At 43.5% G+C, this 19,441-nt stretch overlaps 1 protein-coding gene across 1 annotated transcript in view; it reads left to right on the top strand.

Annotated features, from left to right (window-relative positions):
* Pcsk5 (proprotein convertase subtilisin/kexin type 5) overlaps positions 1–19,441 on the top strand; it is a 426,655-nt gene that overhangs the window by 388,158 nt on the left and 19,056 nt on the right. Inside the window, exons 28-33 of the mRNA XM_051146218.1 lie at positions 207–284; positions 3,427–3,507; positions 6,174–6,369; positions 11,809–12,026; positions 15,782–16,018; positions 17,810–18,037. Of these exons, the coding sequence (XP_051002175.1) occupies positions 207–284; positions 3,427–3,507; positions 6,174–6,369; positions 11,809–12,026; positions 15,782–16,018; positions 17,810–18,037 (1,038 nt within the window). The remainder of the gene's footprint in view (positions 1–206; positions 285–3,426; positions 3,508–6,173; positions 6,370–11,808; positions 12,027–15,781; positions 16,019–17,809; positions 18,038–19,441) is intronic.

The raw sequence follows: 19,441 nt of genomic DNA, 5'->3' as shown, positions 1-19,441 counted from the left end.
TTTGCAATGTTGAATGACACACGCAGGCTCCATGTCCTACATGAAGAGGGTGTGAATAATTCCAATCCACAAGTCCTTACGTCTCGGGGTGGATCTGTCTGGCAGAGAATACATAACAGATATTTCTGGGGCATGGGGGAATAGGTGAAGCTTTTCTTCTTACGCCTTCTGTCATTAAAACAAAACTTTATCTTTTTAATAAAAAGAAGCTGTGTCCACTGAAAAGCCATCTTTGAAGAGCCTGCTACAGGAGCAAGGAAGGTGGAAAGTTCAAATCAAAAGAGGTAACAGGGAAACTGGGAGGAGACGGTCACCACCCCCACAGCCATCTCTACTGTGCAGAACGCCACCCTGCCAGCCAGAAAGCCGAGGCTATGGGGATATGAAAGTCGTGGGAGAGGAGACAGGAGGGCCGTAAGAAACCAGTGAACACGTGGGAGGTCTGAGAGATCCAACTGCAGATGTTCCTGTTGCACATAAGGCCTTTCCTGATGCTCTGAGGACTATGCCTGGGAAAGATCGTCAAGAGAAGCAGGTGTAGCCATAGCTGGAGTTCGGCACTAGAGCACTGCCTAGCCACCATGAGCCCCTGGGCTCCATCTCCAGGCTCTATCCTTGCAAATCTTTAACAGGCTGAAGGAGCAACATGTGCCTTCCTGGCCACTGCGGTGCCATATGAAGTACCAAAGACTGGAAAAATAAATGGCTATGATAGGAGAGATGGAGGGCATTGCATCCACAGAGTAAAATACTATAGAGCTGTCAAAAGAAACAAGAAGCTCCTAACGTACCGGCAAAGCCTGCTCTCCAAAAGATGAGTTTTAAAATAATAAAGCAAGCCAAGCCTAATGGAGCATGCCTGTAACCTAAGTATATAGGAGGCTGGGGTGAGAGGCGCACAAGGTCAGGGCCAGCCTGGGCTACATAGCAGGACTCTGTTTAAAAAAAAAAAAAAAAAAAAAAAGGAAAAAAGAAAAAAAGAAGAGGAACAAGAAGCCATAACACACAAATAAAAACAACCCCCACGATACAAAATGGTAAAAGAGTGTGAACAGATTCAGTGTGCAGATATACAACCATATGACTTAATTATATAATAAGAAAATAAAAAAGACCCTGGCTTTTTACTAACAAGTACCACTTTCTTGTTGAAGTGCTAAGTGTGCTCTCTCTCTCTCTCTCTCTCTCTCTCTCTCTCTCTCTCTCTCTCTCTCTCTCTCTCTCTCTCTCTCTCTCTCTCTCTCTCTCTCTCTCTCTCTCTCTCTCTCCTCTCTTTCTCATCAGTGTTAGGAAGGTTAGATTTTCTGGAGTCTGGCAACATGGGAACCCTGAATGAGATCAAGATTTACTCTTTGAGACTGACTAATCGGTTACAAACCATTGCTTAGTGCGAACTGCTTGTTCAGAGCGCCGTCTGCTGGACAACATGGGACATTGCAGAATTCTACACCTAGTATATGCAGTAAAACAGGAAAACTGCCAGAACGTTAAATATATATAGTAAAAAATACGTATGTGTGGATATCCACTAATTTCACAAATACGTGAAAAAATTAAACTCATGTCCTTGTGAATATGACATTTTAGTATAAAACAAGGTCAGTCTGTGGCCAGACACTGGTCTTGCAGGGCTCTGGGTTGGTGGCAGTCATCCTACCATGTTTGCTGCCTTCCTACTGCCTCTTCTTATGGTCAACTGCTGTCTCCAGGCGGATGTTTCCAGAAGCAGAGTTGTCATCCTGGGAGGCCTGTGGACTTCTATGACAGCTGCTATCTCTTGGCTCTTACAGGCTACTTAGGTGTTTGCAGTGCCTCCTCCCACTTGGGCAAGGAAACACCAGGCAATCATCAGCTTTCATTGTATACTGTAAAGCCAGGGAGAACTTATTGCTCCAAACTAGAAAAAATCTTGCCGATCAGTGTGGCAGCTTGGGCAGCCGTTTAGACACATATGCATTATGTATGTGTGTGCATGTTGCTGTGTGCGTTCAGTGTGCACACTGCACACATGTATTTACACCAATCACATCCATAACCATCTGTACTCCACCTTAGTCTGTTCCCCAGCAAGGCTCAGTAGCTTTATAATCACAAGTGACTCCATAGAAACCAAGCCAGGCCTCCTGGTGCCTGTCCCAGTGTGTGGAGGGAAGGGCAGGAGGGAGGGAGGGAGAGAGATGGGGGAGAGGGAGAGGGGGAGGGAGAGGGAGAGGGGGAGAAGGAGAGAGAGAGAGAGAGAGAGAGAGAGAGAGAGAGAGAGAGAGAGAGAGAATTAAAGAGGCCTCAGAAATGGCATGAAAGAACAACTGAAGAGAAGGGAAGAGTGAATAGAAGTCTGCCACTGAGCCACCACACTAAGCACTTAGCGCACACACAGTCCTAGCTCAGCCACTGTACTCAACACTTCATACCGTGTCTCTCTGACATGGTGCTGAGTAAGCACTTCACACACCCTGTCAGCATCAAGCAGGACACACACTGTCTCACTGAGCTTCACAATTCTCCAAGGGAGAAACCATCCTCTCGCTTTTAGAGACATGGAAAGTAGGACTCTGAGAAGTTCGTTGCCATCTTTGTGGTGACAGCACCGTAAGCTGCACAGCTGGGATCTGAAGGCAGGTGTGAGGGCCATCTACACCAGACTCCCAGGAGGAGAAGAGAGTCAAGAAACAGAGGAGGAGGGTGGAGAGGAAGGGGTCAGGGCCATAAGCATCACTGGGGGCTCCTTCCCCTGGGGGAGTTGCACTGGGAAGGCCTCCAAGTGTGCTGTGTGGGTGGGCGGGGCTGCCTGTGTGTATAAAAATCTACTGGTCCCAGGAGTTTCTGAGGTGGCTTTCTGGAAATGCTTGTCTTCAGATGCTCCTGAAGGGCGAGTGCAGACACAGAAACACATGGACAGACACACACACACACACACACACACACACACACACACACACACACACGGTGTGAACATGTAAAAGCAGAATTACTTGTTAACTCAAATATCCCTGTAGTGTTATTACTGCCTTGTAAGAGATACAGTTTCTGTCACTACACAGTTGCAAGAGAAATCTTGATAATCAGTTTCCAAGGAAAGAAAAAGAAAAAGGAAAGACCATATAGTGGAGGAGGCGGTCCCCCTCGGTCTTAGACCTACAGGAGGGGAATAGGGTGAAAGTGGGAGGGAGGGAGGGAGGAACGGGAGGATACAAGTGATGGAATAACAATTGAGTTATAATCTGAATAAGTTGATTAAATTTTTTTTAAAAAGAAAAAGGAATGAATAAATTCCACACCATAGCCATGGGTCAGCAATCAGCTTGTGTAAAGTTGAAAAGAGGAGCTGAGGTACGGTGAGGGGAGCCGAGTTACCCCATGAGGCCTTCCCCAACACTGTGACACTGGGGGACAAGGCCAAGTCTAACTCGTTTCTTGCCCATACAGATGCAACAAAGCAATATGCACCTTGTTATTCTTGTAAAACCTGCAATGGATCTGAAACTCTCTGCACTTCATGCCCAACAGGTGAGTGTGTAGGGAGAGACGCGGCAGCTGAACCCAGGCAGTGTCATCTCTCCTGCACATTGGTGGTGGTTTGTGTTCAGATGCACAATACTGGCCCTGTCCCATCGTCCCCTCCCATCACTGAGGCTCCTGGGGACACACACTGGAAACCAAAGAGTGACTAGCAGTAAAAAAAAAAAAAAAAAAAAAAAAAAAGGGGCATCCTGGGGCAAAGAAATGCTTCTTACTCCAAAAGCAAGATGAAGCGTTGGGTTGTCTCGCCACAGAATTTGCTGGAATCTGTGGGTACTTCAGAGTTTTAGAGTCCCTTGTTCTTTTATTTAAGACAAATGAAGTTAAGGTGGAGGAGAAGCGTAGAGATGAGAGCGTCGCCTGTGGTCTCCTTCAGCGATCTGCTGAGTGTCGACAGGAGAGAGGGTGGGTTGGACCAGAATAGCTAGTTTCCTTAAAAACGGGGCACAAATAACTTCCTCAAGACAGATTGTCTGTGTAGTGCATAAGGATAGTGTGATGCTCCCACAAAACCTATCACTAGGGCATGGAGAGATGGCCCAACACCGTGGATAGGAACACACACTGCACCTACAGAGAACATGAGGTCAGTTCCTGGCATCCATGTCGGGTGGGCACTAGCACTCATGTGCACATACACACAGACACATAGACACATAATTAATAATAAAATAAAAATACAACATCAAATTTTATTATTAGAAGAGCCAGGTGGGAATGCACAATGTTGTTAATATAATCAGCCCCTTATTCTCCAGCAATGTGTTCCAGTACTTTCTACCACCATCCAAAACAACAATAGAACCAAGTCTTATATGTACTATTTTTCCTATACATGTATTCCTATGATAAGCTTGAGTTTACAAATCAGACACATTAAGAGAATAACGTCAGTTAATAATAAAACAGGGAAATGTAACAATACTCTAATAAATTTTTTTTATAACTTCAGAACCTTTACCTCTACAGCCTTCACGTCATATTTTGGACCCAGGCTGACCTCAAGCAGCTGAGACTTTGGATAAAGCCTTCAGTAAGGAGCTGTTGTAGCGAGATCAGACACGAAGCAGCATTTAAAATGATAGATGTGTCAAAGCTGTGGGCACAGAAGCAGCCACAGCCAAAACCTGAAACAAGATGTTTTAGAATGTTACAGTTGAGATGTTTTTAAATTTTTATTTATTTGTTTGTTTGTTTATTTTTGAAACCATGTCACTATGTAGCCCTAGCTGGTTTGGAACTCATTATGCAGTGGAAGCTGGCCTCAAAGTCATGGAATTCTGCATGTCTTTCCCCTTCCAAGTGTTGGGATTAAAGACACACACCACCACATACCTGGCCCTATTTTGTTTTTAATTCATATATTTATTTATTTATTTATTTTGGGGTTTGAGACAGGGTTTCTCTGTGTAATAACCCTGGCTATCCCGAACACACTTTGTAGACCAGGCTGGCCTAGAACTCACAGACATCCACCTGCCTCTGCCTCCCCAGTACTGGGATTAAAGGTGTGCATCACCACACCCAGTTTTATTTGTTTATTTATAGGGTGTGTATGTGGTGTGGGCCGGTACCTGAGCATATGTATACATGGAAATGTGAAAGCCACAGGTCAAACTTGGGTGTTATACCTCGAGGTGGCCTGCCAACTTGGTTGGTGGGGTTTTGTTTTTGTTGTTTTGGTTTTCGGTTTTTGGCTTTTGGCTTTTGATTTGAAGCAGGTCTCCCATTGGTCTGGGGCTCACCTATTTGGCTAACATGATTGGCTAGTCAATGAGCCTCAAGGATCTTCCTTTCTCTACCTCCTTAGTCCTAGGATTACAAACACTAGCCACCATGCCCAGCTCTTTATATGGGTTCTGGGGCTCAAACTGTACACTTACCCATGCACAGTAAGCGCTTTATTAGATCTCAACCTCTTTTTTTATCTTTATTACATTTATTTGTTCATTCATTCATCCATTTGTAGGGTTATGTGAGTGTGCACATGCCACAGCATGCATATAGAGGATAGAGGACAGCTTGCAGGAGTTGGTTCTCTCCTTCCCCCATGTGGTCCTCAGGGCTTGAACTCAGATCATCACATTGGCAGCCAGCACACTTACCTGCAGAACCATCTCACCAGCAAGCACCCTTACCTGTGGCACCATCTCACCAGCCCAAATTTGCTTCTTGTTTTTTTTTTTTTTTTTTTAAACAACACTATCCATCGTTCTGATTAAGCACACATAGAAATGGGACATTGTGTTCAAGGAAAATATGTCTGGAAAAGTTGCTTCTATGTCAGTCACAGATGTGGGTGGAAGGCAGGGAAGGGGACCCCAGGGAGAGACTGACATGTGACTGCATAAATGGCAGGATTGGTCATAAGGGCAAAGGGAAGCCCCAGAGTGACCAGTGACCAGTCTCTAATGTCACACTGTGTAAAAAAAAAAAAGCAGGGCAAAGCTCCCTATGGCCAACGTCTGTCCTTCCCAAAGACTTAACTAAATGATGGACATTTTACAAGCCTGAAATACTGTTCCAAATACCTGGACTTTGAAAAAGGTTAAGAAAATAATAAAGCCTCTATGGGTGTGAGTCCTCTGACTGATGTGTTTGCTATCAGGACTGACCATGATGACTCTTCTCTGCCCTCATGCCCGGATTTCTAGGTACATACCTTTGGCAGCAGACCTGTGTTTCTTCCTGTCCCCAAGGAACTTGGGCTTCAGTTGGGAGTGGCAGCTGTGAAAACTGTACTGAGGACTGTGCCTCTTGCTCTGGAGCTGACCTTTGCCTAAAGTGCCAGAGTCAGCCAGAAGAGATTCTATTCCTCTATGATGGCAGATGCTACCACGGGTGCCCAGAGTAAGTCTCCTCTCCCACCTCCCTCTCCTTCTCCTCCCCCTCCTCCCTCTCCTCCTCCCCCTCCTCTTCTCTCTCCTCCCCCTCCTCCTCCTCATTGTCATCAGCCTCCTCCCCCCTTTGACTTGCTGCTTCTACTCATTCTCCACAGTTCCTTGGAACAGCTCCTTCCTCTCCATGGAACTCTCACACACAGAGCACCCACATAAGTGATGCTTGAGACACCCACATCTCTCTGAGACTTGTGAACATATGCGTTTTTACCTCTGTGACAGTAGGCATTTGACCTGAATTGCACAGCTGGGTGATGTGTCCTTAGAAGAACACTGTTAGGCAATTCCATCACTGGGTAAATGGCACACTGTCCTTATGCAAACTTAGGTGTCATAGCCTCCCACACACAGAGTCTAAGTGGTATAGACTGTCACACATGAGTCCCTTCATTGACCAGAACATGTGTGCGTGGTGCCTGGCTATTCTTTTCCCACCTTGTGTCCTCAGTTCTCTTCTGCATCATGAACAGAGCTATGACACAAGCCTCTCCTGAACTTTCAAGTAGGTGGGTTACAAATTATAAACAGTGCCAGTAGCTACTTGTTTGTCAATTGCTATGTTTTTCTCAGTCCTTCGATTTAAAAGCCCTTTAGTCTCCAACCAACAGGCTTCACCTATGAGGGAAAAGACCAGCAGAGCAGAAATAGCAAATTATCAAGAATGACAATTCTCCCACGAGGCAACGTTGGGAAGCCCCACATTGGTGGCACCAGGATCACCAGCAGCCCAATCTTTCCATTTTGTTCTTGTTCCTTCCTTGGCTATCTGGCTCTGTTGAGCCTCAGTTTGTATTGTCTACCTCAGCTACAAGTATCACCACCCCACTCAGTGACAGGTAGCTTAAGCAATAAGTTCTCTAGGTCTCTCTCTCTCCCTCTCCCTCTCTTCCTCTCTCCCTCTCTTCCTCCCTCCCTTCTTTCATCACAACTCTTTCCAATGCCGTCATCGAGATGTATCACTTTCTAAGCCTGTCTCTAACAACAAGGATGAAGAGTGGTCATCTGCCCTTATCTTTGGGCCATCCCAGGGCCTCTTAGTGATACCTAAGACTGCACAGTACAAAGCCCTATGTGTCACTGCTCTATTCTTTCATACCCATGATAAAGTTCAATTTATAAATGAATCATACTGAAAGAGTAATAAAATAGAGCTATTGTAGCAGTGCAATGTAATAAGGTATATAGATGTAGTCTCTTCTCAAAATATATTATTGTACTGTACTCTCTCTTTGTTGTGTGACACAATTCCTGGGAAGACACAAGCAAATGTCTAATCACCCAGACAGGGAGCCAATGATAGACCAAATTATGACATTATCAATATCAAAACTTGGTAGATGATAAGTTTATTGAAGTTATTTACAGTAGTATGGATGAGAGGTTACTTACAGGAGCATAGACAACTCAAAGGAAGCTGCATTATCAAAAACCCAACCCAGAATGGGGTGATCACTCATGAAACCTGGAACCCTGACATTCTCTGTGTAAAGACAGGTTGGCAGATAGGCAGGTTGAAGAGTCTTCTTTCCTTGACAGGCCTTACCATTTATTATATAGCTGTGGGGAAGGAAGGACTTTGTATAATTAGTCAATTTCAAGGGCTTTCTGGGAATTCTGAATTGTTTATTTTCTGAATTTTAATGATTCTCCTTTCAAATGTCTCGAGTCAAGGAGCTACCCTTGTGATAGAAAATTTCAGTTTGGAGTAAATTGCTTCTTTAGGGTGATGCTTAGTATTAGGCTGCTATTTGAATGTGAGCACTGGAAAACCACCAACAAGCAATCTGATAACAGATCCAACTGTTGATGCACAAGTACATATCACAACAAAAATGTATATGTTGCATTGAGAGGAGCCTTGCAGCATCCTTACAGTCTAGTAGGTCAAGTTTAAACCAGTCAACGGCATACTTCTTGTGGAAAGAAAGCAAAGTGGTAAGACAGCCCTGAGGGAGATGGGGAAGAAAAAAATCATTTAGAAACAGCTATAGTTTTTGAGTACTTGTGATGTCCAGCCACTGTGCTAAGAGCTTTGAATGTACCATCCCTAAACCCTCACATAAGTTCTATTGTTTCCTCAGGAGTGGCACAGCACACACATCATAAGACAGAAGTGAGGGTTGGAGATGCTCTTCCACAGTCTCTGTTCCATCACTAGCCCATGCCACCTTGGAATTGAAATCGTTATCATGGCTGTTCCTCATGCAGCCACCACTGCCTGTTCCCCACTCTTTCTTGGTTTCTTCATACTTAGGAGACAATTTATTAAAGTAGGAAAAGAAGCACTTTGCTTCTCTCTAACTAGCTGAACATTACCTGTAACTAGCATCCACTTCCTCACAGTTTGGGTTGATCTACTCTCTTTTTTAAGCAATTTCTTAATTTTTAAAATTTATTTCTATTTTATATGTGTAATAAGTGTTTTGCCTGCATGTGTATGTATGTGTACCGTGTGTGTGTGTGTGTGTGTGTGTGTGTGTGTGTGTGTGTGTGTGTGTGGTATCTTCAGAGGTCAGAAGAGGGTGCCAGATCTCTTGGAACTGGGATGATAGATAGTTGTGAACCACTGTGTGGATGCTGGTTACCAAACCCAGGTCCTCTGAAAGAACAAGAGATCCAATTGCTGAGCCATCTCTCCAGCCCCTGGGTTGAACTACTCTTATGGAGTCATGGGATGGTAAGGTAACTAGCAGCCAAAATACTCTATAACTTTTGATAAATAAGAAATCTAGAGAATGCCTAGGGAGCCCTTTACACTATAGAGCACAGTTCTATTCTGCCGAAGAGACACCATGACCAAGGCAACCTTTTAAAAAGAAAGCACTTAACCGAAGGCCTTGCTAACAGTTGCAGAGAGTTAGTCTATTAGCAACATGGTGGGAGCATGGCAGCATGAAGGCAGACGCGATGCTGGAGAAGCAGCTGAGAGCTGCACCTGATCCACAGGTGGCAGGCAAAGCTATGGAGGCAACCCTGGGCCTGGCATGGGCTTCTGAAACCTCAAAGCCTGTGCCTGGAGACACACCTCCTCCAACAAAGCCACACCTCCTAACCTTTCCCACTCTACCACCTGATGCCTAAGCATTCAAATATATGTGTGTATGGGGCCACGCTCATTCAAACCACCACAGTAGGCGTTCATTACAGAAAATGGTAGGCTTTGAACTTTTTCAAACCTACTTTACTTGGGGTTCCTCAATGCTTATACCTCCCTTCCAACCTGCCTGACCTAGATAGGAGAAGAAAGCGGTTAATGGGAACAGGAGAAGTAGACCTTTTTAGGCTACTCCTTGGAGTGATACCACACCACTTTATAGTCAAGATTTCAGCAGACCTGTTAAACAGCAAACCAGCAATTCAGCAAAGGTGACTGCAACTGCAGCAGGTGGAGCCCAGGACAGCATCCAGAACCTCTAAGTGTCCTCTGGAGCAATTCTTTCCAGTAGTATTTCAAAGCAAACCGATGAATAGCCAAACAATAAGAAGCAATGCCAAAACCAAAAAAGCCACACACACACACAAAACTCAGAATCCATACTAAAATGTTTATCAGTTGGCAAAAACCATGCCCATGCAAGAGGTGGCTCCTCTTCTAATGGACAAATATCACCTGTTCTCTCACAAGTCTCTTTCCAGTAGAAAAACACCTCACACCCGCACACAAGTCTATTTCACATCCCACACTTGGGATCAAAACAAAAACACATTTACATCCACTACAGAAAATCGTGCATAGTGACCCGTACACATTGTTGTGATTATTTAATAGGCAACAAAAAATGCACAGGAGGCTGAGACAGAAGGTTTACGAATTTAGGATCAGCCAAAGCTGCATAGCAAGATTCTGTCTATGGGTGGGGGGGGGGGGGAAGGCATCAAAAAAGGTGTGATCAAAAATCACCAAATATGAGCAAATTCAAAGCTCTGCTGGATGATAAAATAAATATTTTCTTAGCATCCAGCTGTCACTGTCTTAGATTTTTGTAAAATCCATGTGAAGCTTTCAAATCACATAGCTTTTGCATAGTGAGTATTTATCTGGGACACACATTTTTTAATGATAAAGTACTTTGACTTTAAGAACTGTACATACATGGCCACTTTTGTCTTTGAGAGTCTCACCATAGACCCCAAACTGGCCTCAAACTGACAATCCTCCGGCTTCAACTCGCACATGATTGCATTACAGGTGTGTATCTCATGTTGAAAGAAATATTTGTTGTATTTTTTTAAATGTCATTTTTTTTTTATTGTGAGTAGTCTGTGTCTGCCTGTGGGTATATGCACAAGAGTGCAGAGGCCCCAAGAGGCTGGTGGCTTCAGGTCCTACCCATGATGGTGAGCCCTGATGTAGGCGCTGGGGACTGAACTCCTCTGGAAGAGCAGCAAGTGCTCTTAACCACTAAACCATCTCTCCAAACCCAATATCTGTTTCTTAAATAGAAGTAATATGAAATAAATCATTTTTTTAAAACAGTGATATAAATACAAGTAGATCTGGGCAAAGTGGCACATGCCTTTAAGCCCAGAAGTTGGGAGGCAGAGGAAGGCAGATCTCTGTAAGTTCAGGTCAGCCTGGTCTACATAGTGATTTCCAAGATAGCCAGAGACCTGATATTTGAGATGGCAATAATAATAATAAATAACAAATATAAAAAATAAATGCTAGTAGATAAATTTCTTTCTGCACAAACAAGAGGACCTGAATTTGATCCCCAGAATCCACATAAATGCCAGGTACTGTGACACAGACCTGTCATCTTGATGCTGAGGGAGCAGAGACAGGAGGATCCCACATCCCTCCCACCAGCCAGTCTAGCTGAAGTGGCAAACTCCAGATTCAAACAGAGAGACTCTGTCTCAAAAATAAGGTGAGAGTGATAGAAGCCTCAGTGTCAATTATTGGCTTCCACACTTCCATGCACATAGTATGCACACGTGAGCACATACACATATGCTATAGCACACATACAAATAAAATATAAAAAGAAGAAACATAGTAGACAGTGAAAGATGTTTCCAGAGTCAGAGCTGGCTTGAAATCTTTATTAATGTGTGTGTGTGTGTGTGTGTGTGTGTGTGTGTGTGTGTGTGTTAAAATATTTTCTGTTGTAAAGACTTAACAGAGAGAAAAGACAATAACAGTTTGGAGATAAATCAGGAAATGGCAAAGTTTTAGGCAAATAAACTCCTTTAAGCAAACCAAGTTCCCAAAGAAGATGCCCAGCCCTTTCATGATAGTTTTCTAGACTTTCTTTCCCTCAGTGAGTCTTGTGGGTTTAGTTTGACTGGCAAGGGCATCAGCCTTTCCTTTTGGTCTGAATCCCTTGGTCAGTAGCTGAGACCCACCTCTAATTGATCTAATTGCAATCTCCTTCTCTTTCCATAGGGGCTTCTATGCAAAAGATGGTGTTTGTGAACACTGTAGCTCCCCTTGCAAAACATGTGAAGGAAATGCCACCAACTGTCAATCTTGTGAAGGAGACTTCGTTCTAGACCATGGGGTGTGCTGGGAAACTTGCCCTGAAAAGCACGTGGCTGTGGAAGGAGTCTGCAAGCACTGTCCAGAGAGGTGCCAGGATTGCATCCATGAGAAAACTTGCAAAGGTACCTGGAAACATCCTGATGGGAAAAAAAATTACTCTCTCTCTCTCTTGCACAAAGAAACACATAAACAATGTGAAAGGAATCAGCCAAAGCTATTTCTTTTTGCAAAAAGGTGTGCTATGAGGAAAACTGGTCTAGCAAACAAATCTGGTAGGTTTTTATCCTAGTGTAGGAGTACTGTGGCTTTTCCCCAATGGCTGAAGTCCAACCTCACAGTCTTTCACAGTTACCTAAATTTAGAAGAGTTTGCAAAAAAAAAAAAAAATAATGAGGAGGAGGGAGAGGAAAAAAGGGGGCAGGTGGTTGGCCTCTTTGGATCATCAAGATTGGAAGATGGAAGAAGAGGCACAGGGCAGCTCTTTATAAGCAAAAGCTTTACTAGATGCAGAAGACAAAAAGATTTGAATTCCTTTGCATAAAATTTTTTACAAGGAGAGTGAAATTTGTGGCATATTGGCCCTTAATGGACTGCTCATCTTTGGTAGAAAACTAACAAACCAACCAAAAACATTCTCACAGTTCCAAGGGGACCCTGGCCCTGAGGAGCCACTGGCTGGGGCCAAAAGAGTGAGTCGCCACCTTCAGTGAAATTCATCATCTGCTGGCCTAGAATTGAGGAAGTTGAGAGTGAGATATACTCCTCCTCCCTTGTGAATTCTGTAGGCTACGACAAATGAGTTCTTGTAGATATGTTCAACTCTCACCTCAAAGGGAATAAGTGACATTTATTCTGGAGCTGGGTATGAATGACCATGGCCTGGAAACACAGATTCAGGTTACACTACACACCTTGGTCCAATGTGACAGGTTCATGATGTTTTCCTAATTAGAGCCAAAAGAAGCCATAAATCAAAACACTGTCAAAAGCACTGGTGGCCACAGCAGGTAGGAGGGTTACAGCCAAGTGAGAAAATCTCTGCTGTAGGCCTCACATGTCACCCATAGCAATGGTAATTTGGGGGTTGGTAGAAGTTAATGGTCTATTAAGTTTACACTTTCCAAAACAATTTACCTGACAGTCACAGGATATTAGGTCCAACATAGAGACAGTCAATGGGCTGTTATGGAGCTAAAGAAAGTCCAGGATAATTATATTCCGGATATACAACATTCCAACACTCCATAGTAGTAAAGCCCTAATCAGTCAACTGTTCTTGTGGAATCCTTAGCACAGCTGTTGCTTTTTCTGAGAACTTCAGTTCACACAGAGCATCACCAGGGAGAGATAAGAACCTCAAAACCCCACTTCAAGGTCTTGTAGGAGAGACTGATCTGTCTCAAATATAAAAAGGAAAATCACAGAAGTGACTAAAGAAAGAGTTATAAGAAGATATGAGAGAAAATGTAGATGGCGTAGTGAGTAAAGACACTTACCACCTCCAATTCCATGTGGTAGAAAGAGAAAACCAACTCCTGCAAGTTGTCCTATGACCTCCATATTTGCCTCATAGCAGGCACAACCCACACACATACACATAAATGCATACATGTAGTTTACATTTTTAAAAAAGTTTAGTCAACTTTAAACAGGAATAATGCTATGGTTTGAACAGACGTTTTTTTCCCTTTGGAACAAGCCCCCAAGAAAAGGAGACTCGGTCCTGTGCAAAGGAGTCATGGAGCATGAGCTATGGAGTTTTCCAACCCCATCCTCAATAAGAGAAACTAGCAAAGTAACTAGCAATGCATTCTTCATGCTGAGTAAACATCTATCCACAGATCTATCCAACAAATAATGAAAAACTAACAAGTCTAACAATGCCCAAGCTTCGTGCTATATGAAATCAAGTTTGAAGTACCGGGCACAATTTCAAAAATTTGCAAATACTTTCCAATTTATTTATTTTTCTTTTAGCATGTCATACATTGAATAGTGTGTACTTACATTCCTATGCCCTCCCTCTTGCCTCTCCAACTCCTTCAGTGTCTTCTCCTTCTCACGCTCAAATTCATGATTTCTTCTTCTAGGATTATTATAGATCATATATACTATACATAACAATGTTATATATGCACATACAATATATAGTCTATAATGTGTATATATGCATATATTATATATCCTACTGAGCACATTTAGTGTTGTTTTATGTACATGTGCTTAGGGCTGCTACTTGGGATTAGATAATTTATTATCTCTGCAGCCATTGCCTGTAGTCTTTATATATGGATGGGGCTTTGTGAAATTTTCCCTGCATGCACATTTTTTGTGTGTATGTGTGTTTGTGTTTGTGTGTCTGTGCATCTACGTAAAGTGGCATTTGCCTTCCCTTATTTTCTTCTCTCTGTATGACTGTCTCCCACAAGTTCAGACCTCTGCCCCATTTTTCCATTCACAGCACCTATATCCTTCCAGCCCCTTCTCTAGAGCTCCCTCTCTCCTCACCCACCATGACCCTTTCAATCTTTCCTAGTTTCGGCAGCTCCTTTGGGTCACAGATTGAACTCTAAAGATTCAAAAAAAGGGATCTGCAAATATGAACTAACATACAGCATTTGTCTTTCTGAGTCTGGGTTATCTCACTCAGTATTATAGTTTCCAGTTCTCTCCGTTTACCTGCAAATTCCATGGTCTCATTTTTCTTTGCATCTGAATAGTATTCCACTGTTCATCAATTGATGAACATTTAGGCTGTTTCCATTTCCTAGATATTGTGAGTAGAGCAGCAGTGAGTGAACATGGCTGAGCAAGTATCTGTAGAGTAGGATAGTGAGTACATTGGCCCTATGGCAAGGAGTGGTATTGATGGACCATATGGTAGGTCTACTTTTAGCTTTTTGAGAATTCTCCATCCTGATTTCCATAGAGGCTGTATCAGTTTTCAGTTCCACCAACAGTGAGTGAGGATTCTCCTTTCCTCGTGCCTGTGTCAGACATTATTGTCAGTTGTTTTCTTGATCTTAGATAAAGTTTCAAAGTAATCTTAATTTTACATATCCTTGATGGCTAAGAATGCTGAATATTTTCTAAATATTTCTTAGGCATTTTTAGTTGTTCTTTTAAGAATTCTCTGTGCAGATCTATAGCCCCCCCCTTTTTTTTTTAATTGAATCACTTCTTTCCTTGATTCTTTGTTTGTTGGTTGGTTGGTTTTTTTGTTTGTTTTATCCCTTGGTATATTCTGGATGTTAATCCTCTGTCAAATCTACAGCTGTTAAAGACTATCTCCTATTCTATGGGCTTCCTTCTCACTCAACTGATGCCTTCCTTCAGTGTACAGAAGCATTTTAGTTTATGAAGGCCCCTTGGTATTTGTTGGCCTTAATTCCTGGACAAATGAAGTCCTATTCAGAAAGTCCTTTCTTGAACCTGTATCTTATAAAGTACTGTCAGTTTTCTTTTTTCAGTTGCAGTATTTCTGGTTTCATGTTGAAGTCTTTGGTCCATGTGGAGTTTATTTGTGTGCAGGGTGATAGGTACATGGGAACATTCAATTTCCCTAGATCTCTGAACAATGCCTCCAGGATCCCCACTGGCACCATTTCCCACAACACTGAAACTTCTGGCACCTAAAAGGTGCAAGGCCACTTCAGCACATAAATACAAGATCATTTAATCAGGCCACCATGTGTGCCTCCCCTCCCAAGGTAGGGATTGTTAGATATTAGGATATAGCCTTACTGGATAGGGGAAGGCTAATGTCAGCCTAGGTCAAGAGATTCAGAGAGCTGAGAAATGGGCTAGCCCACCACAAGAGTGATAAATTCTTCTCAACAATTCTTGGGGATAACCTGCCATTTCCTCCTTTCCTCAGAGTGCATGCCTGGCTTTTTATTATACAATGACATGTGCCATCAGTCCTGCCCTGACCACTTCTATCCTGACCTACACCAGTGTGTCCCTTGCCATAAAAACTGTCTGGAGTGCAATGGTCCCAAAGAAGATGACTGTAAGATCTGTGCTGATACTTCCAAGGTTCTCTATAATGGGCTGTGCTTGGATGTGTGCCCTGAGGGAACCTACAAAGAAGAAGAGAATGATGAATGCAAAGGTAAGGATATCTGGGTTGCATGGCTGAGCAAAGAAGGCTGGAAAGCCTGTCCACACAAAGCATGTTATAGGGATGCCATAGTGCATAGCCACAGCTCTTAGCCTTTCTCCTCAAGGAGGCCAATTTTGAATGAAAGTTCATTTATAAAACACATCATTCATTAGCTTTGAGCATATGTATATGGCTAGTTACAGACCACATGGCCCTATCAATGGCACGTGTCCATCAAAAAGGATTCTTCATGTAAAGCTTTCCAACAAAAGATGAGTTTTTAAAGCCTGTCTGTCCTTGAGAGTTTAAGCCACCAATGAATTCATACACTTAGTAAAGGATGCCATGGAGGACTTCCTCCATGCCTGCCATCTCCCTTCCTCCTCTCTTCTTCTCATGACTACCCTCCTTCCCTTCAGCTCTTCCTATCCCAAGTCCCTATTCATCTTCTATTTGGCACTTCTGTCACTATATATCCCAGAAGGGGACTTCTGGAACAGGGAGGCAGCAGAGTAGTAAAGCCCTGGCCTAGCCTCACCCAAGTCCTGCATTCTACCCTTAGTGCTACATGAAACACTAGAACAAGAAAGGAGAAAGGGTATGCAGTGCCTTAGGCCCCCTTATTTTCAAATGGACATTAATCTTTGTTTAGTCTAATAAATTGTCCATTTATTAGAAAGGAAAGCCTTGTAAGAAACTGGCTTTTCTAAAACCCTTGGCTGGCTTACCACCATCCCTGAGCCCCTTGGGCTGAACTGGCAAGAGCATTTGTCAAGGGTCTACATCCCCATCCTGGTCTGTCTCCCCCAACCTCCAGATGGAATCTTACAATGCTGCATAAGCTGGCCTTCCTCTTGCCTCAGTCTCCCAATCACCATACCTCGCTGATTCAATCATCTTCTAGATGAGATGCTTAATATCTTTGGTCCCAATTCCCTGATGCATAGAGAATGAGATGGTAAGAGTAGGAGTCAAGCCTATCCATCCAGGGAAGCTGAGGGAGGCTTCTGTGTGCTGCCTGCTACTCCAGGCCTGGAGAGTGATGCACACAGAACCCCTGCCCTCACAGAGCTTGTGTTCTACTTGGAAAGGAAGATAATAAGGACAGTAAGTCAAGAGAAGAATGAGACAGCAAAGGGAGGGTGGGAAAGGGGACAAGGAGGAACTGAAATCAGAGAGGAGTTCTGGGTGATAGCACCAAGAAACAGAGGGAGCAATAAATGTAGGAAGCCATCTTCCCATGTCTACAAGGAAAGGATTCTAAGTGGAGGGAATGACGATTACTGGAATCTCTAAGAGTAAACTGTCCCGTGTTGGTTATCTAACACATCAGCCAAGCAAGCACCTGCTGTATGCAGGCCCTCTCACACAGGCATTGTGCGTTACTAATGAACACCAAAGAGGCCTTTGGCCATTGGGCAATCAGAATGCATTCCAACAACTGCTTTACTCGTGATTAGCTTGAGGTATTCTGGGAGATAACTGAAAGACCATAGCAACAGAGGCTTTGATGGTACAAAGGCCATATGCTGGTGCGCAAACTTTCTCATAGTATTGGGTGGCCATGACCCTTGGCATAAAGCCCTAGAAGTTTCCAGGAGAAAGAAATTCATTTCTTAGCAACAGGGACTTTGATGGTACAAAGCCCATGTGCTGGTGTGCAAACTTCCTCATAGTGTTGGGTGGCCATGACCCTTGGCATAAAGCCCTAGAAGTTTCCAGGAGAAAGAAATTCATTTCTTAGACGGGTGGCCCAGCCTTGTACATCTCTCACCTCCTGCTTGCCTGCCATGCCCACAGATTGCCCAGAGTTCTGCCAGACCTGCTCATCAGCTTGGACCTGCCTCACCTGTCAGGAAGGCCTGACACTGGTCCATGATGTCTGCACAGCACGCAAGGAGTGTGCAGCCATCGAGTACTGGGATGAGGGCTCTCACAGGTGCCAGCCGTGTCACAAGAAGTGCTTCCGCTGCTCAGGGCCTGCTGAGAACCAGTGCTATTCCTGCCCTGGAGAGACTCTTCTTCTCAGTAAGTTACAACACTCATGTCTAAAACCAACTGTGCTGTTTCTCCCTCTGTGAACCTCCCAGGCATGCTGCCTGAAGTCCAGTGCTTGTTGACTTCTTTTTTCCTTCCTTCCTCCATCCCTCCATCCCCCTTCTTTTTCTCTCTCTTTCTTTAAGTTTTTTCAAACCTATAGAAAATAGACAAGATGGGATGGTAAAAGGAACATCACACACTGCCCTGTGCCCACCTCCCCTCTACTAATCTTCCTCCTCATCCTCCTCTGCTGTACAAGTATTTGCTAATCCACAATCTACCTTTTTCTGAAACCCTGAGGGTGAAGTTAGACACATTGCAGTTTCTTTCCCATGAACATTTTGCTGCATGTTTCCTAGCATAGAGACACTTCATTATACAGGTTATTGTCAACTTTGTGTTAATGCAATTCTTTAATATACTGTCACCGGGCTAGAAAGATGGGTCAGTGGTTTAAAGCACTTGTTCTTTCAGAAGGCTCAGGTCTGATCCTCAGCACCCACAGTGGTTCACAAGCATTGTAACTCCACTTTCAGGGCATCTGATGCCCTCTTATGACCTCTGAGAGTTCAGGAATACATGTGGTACGCATACAAATATGCAGACAAACAATGATACAATACAATAAAATAAGTAAGTCTGGAGTTTTAAAAATATGCTGTTCACATTAAACGGTCCCAGCTCCTCTCTAGGACAGGGTTCAGGTAAGGTCTGTACGCACTACCTTTCATATCTTGTCGCCTTCTTCAGTCTGGAACACAGCTGATTTCTGTATTTTATGTAATGGGCATTTGAGAAAAAAAAATCAGTTCTTATTCTTCCCTTTAAGTTGGCAAATGGCTCCTCCATGTCCTAATGGTGGGTGTTCCTTCTCAGTATTTGTTGATTAATTAATAATCTTGGCTAAGTGTGGTGGCACATGCCTATAATCCTAGTACTGGAGAGGCTGAGACAGGAGGACTTCAGATTCAAAGCCAGTTTGGGCTACGTATAGTAAGATCCCATCTCCAAAAAGCAAATAAGCGGGATATAGCTGTGTAGGCCTCTAATCCTAGAACATGGGAGGTAAAGACAGGATTATCGGAAGTTTAGGACTAGCCTTAGTTTTGTAGGAAGTTTGAAACCAGCCTACATGAGACCCTGTCTCAAAAATAATCAACCAGTTAATTAATTCAAAAGAGATGAACACAGGGAAACCCAGAAAGTATTGGCATGTTTTCCCAATCAGCAGCATAGACCTCAGAGGGAGATATTCCTGGTCAAAGTAGGTGGCCAGTTTCCCCTTCTTGGAGCGATGTCATCAGCAAAGACATCGGTGGTACCCTGCTACATACAGGATCACCCATCCTCCATACCATTCTGGCCTCTCACAATAGGTGACACATAGAAACA

Source organism: Acomys russatus, chromosome 5, assembly GCF_903995435.1.
Source record: "Acomys russatus chromosome 5, mAcoRus1.1, whole genome shotgun sequence".
NCBI lineage: Eukaryota > Metazoa > Chordata > Mammalia > Rodentia > Muridae > Acomys > Acomys russatus.
Note: the sequence above shows the minus strand (reverse complement) of the source record. Positions and strands in the feature narration are given on the sequence as shown.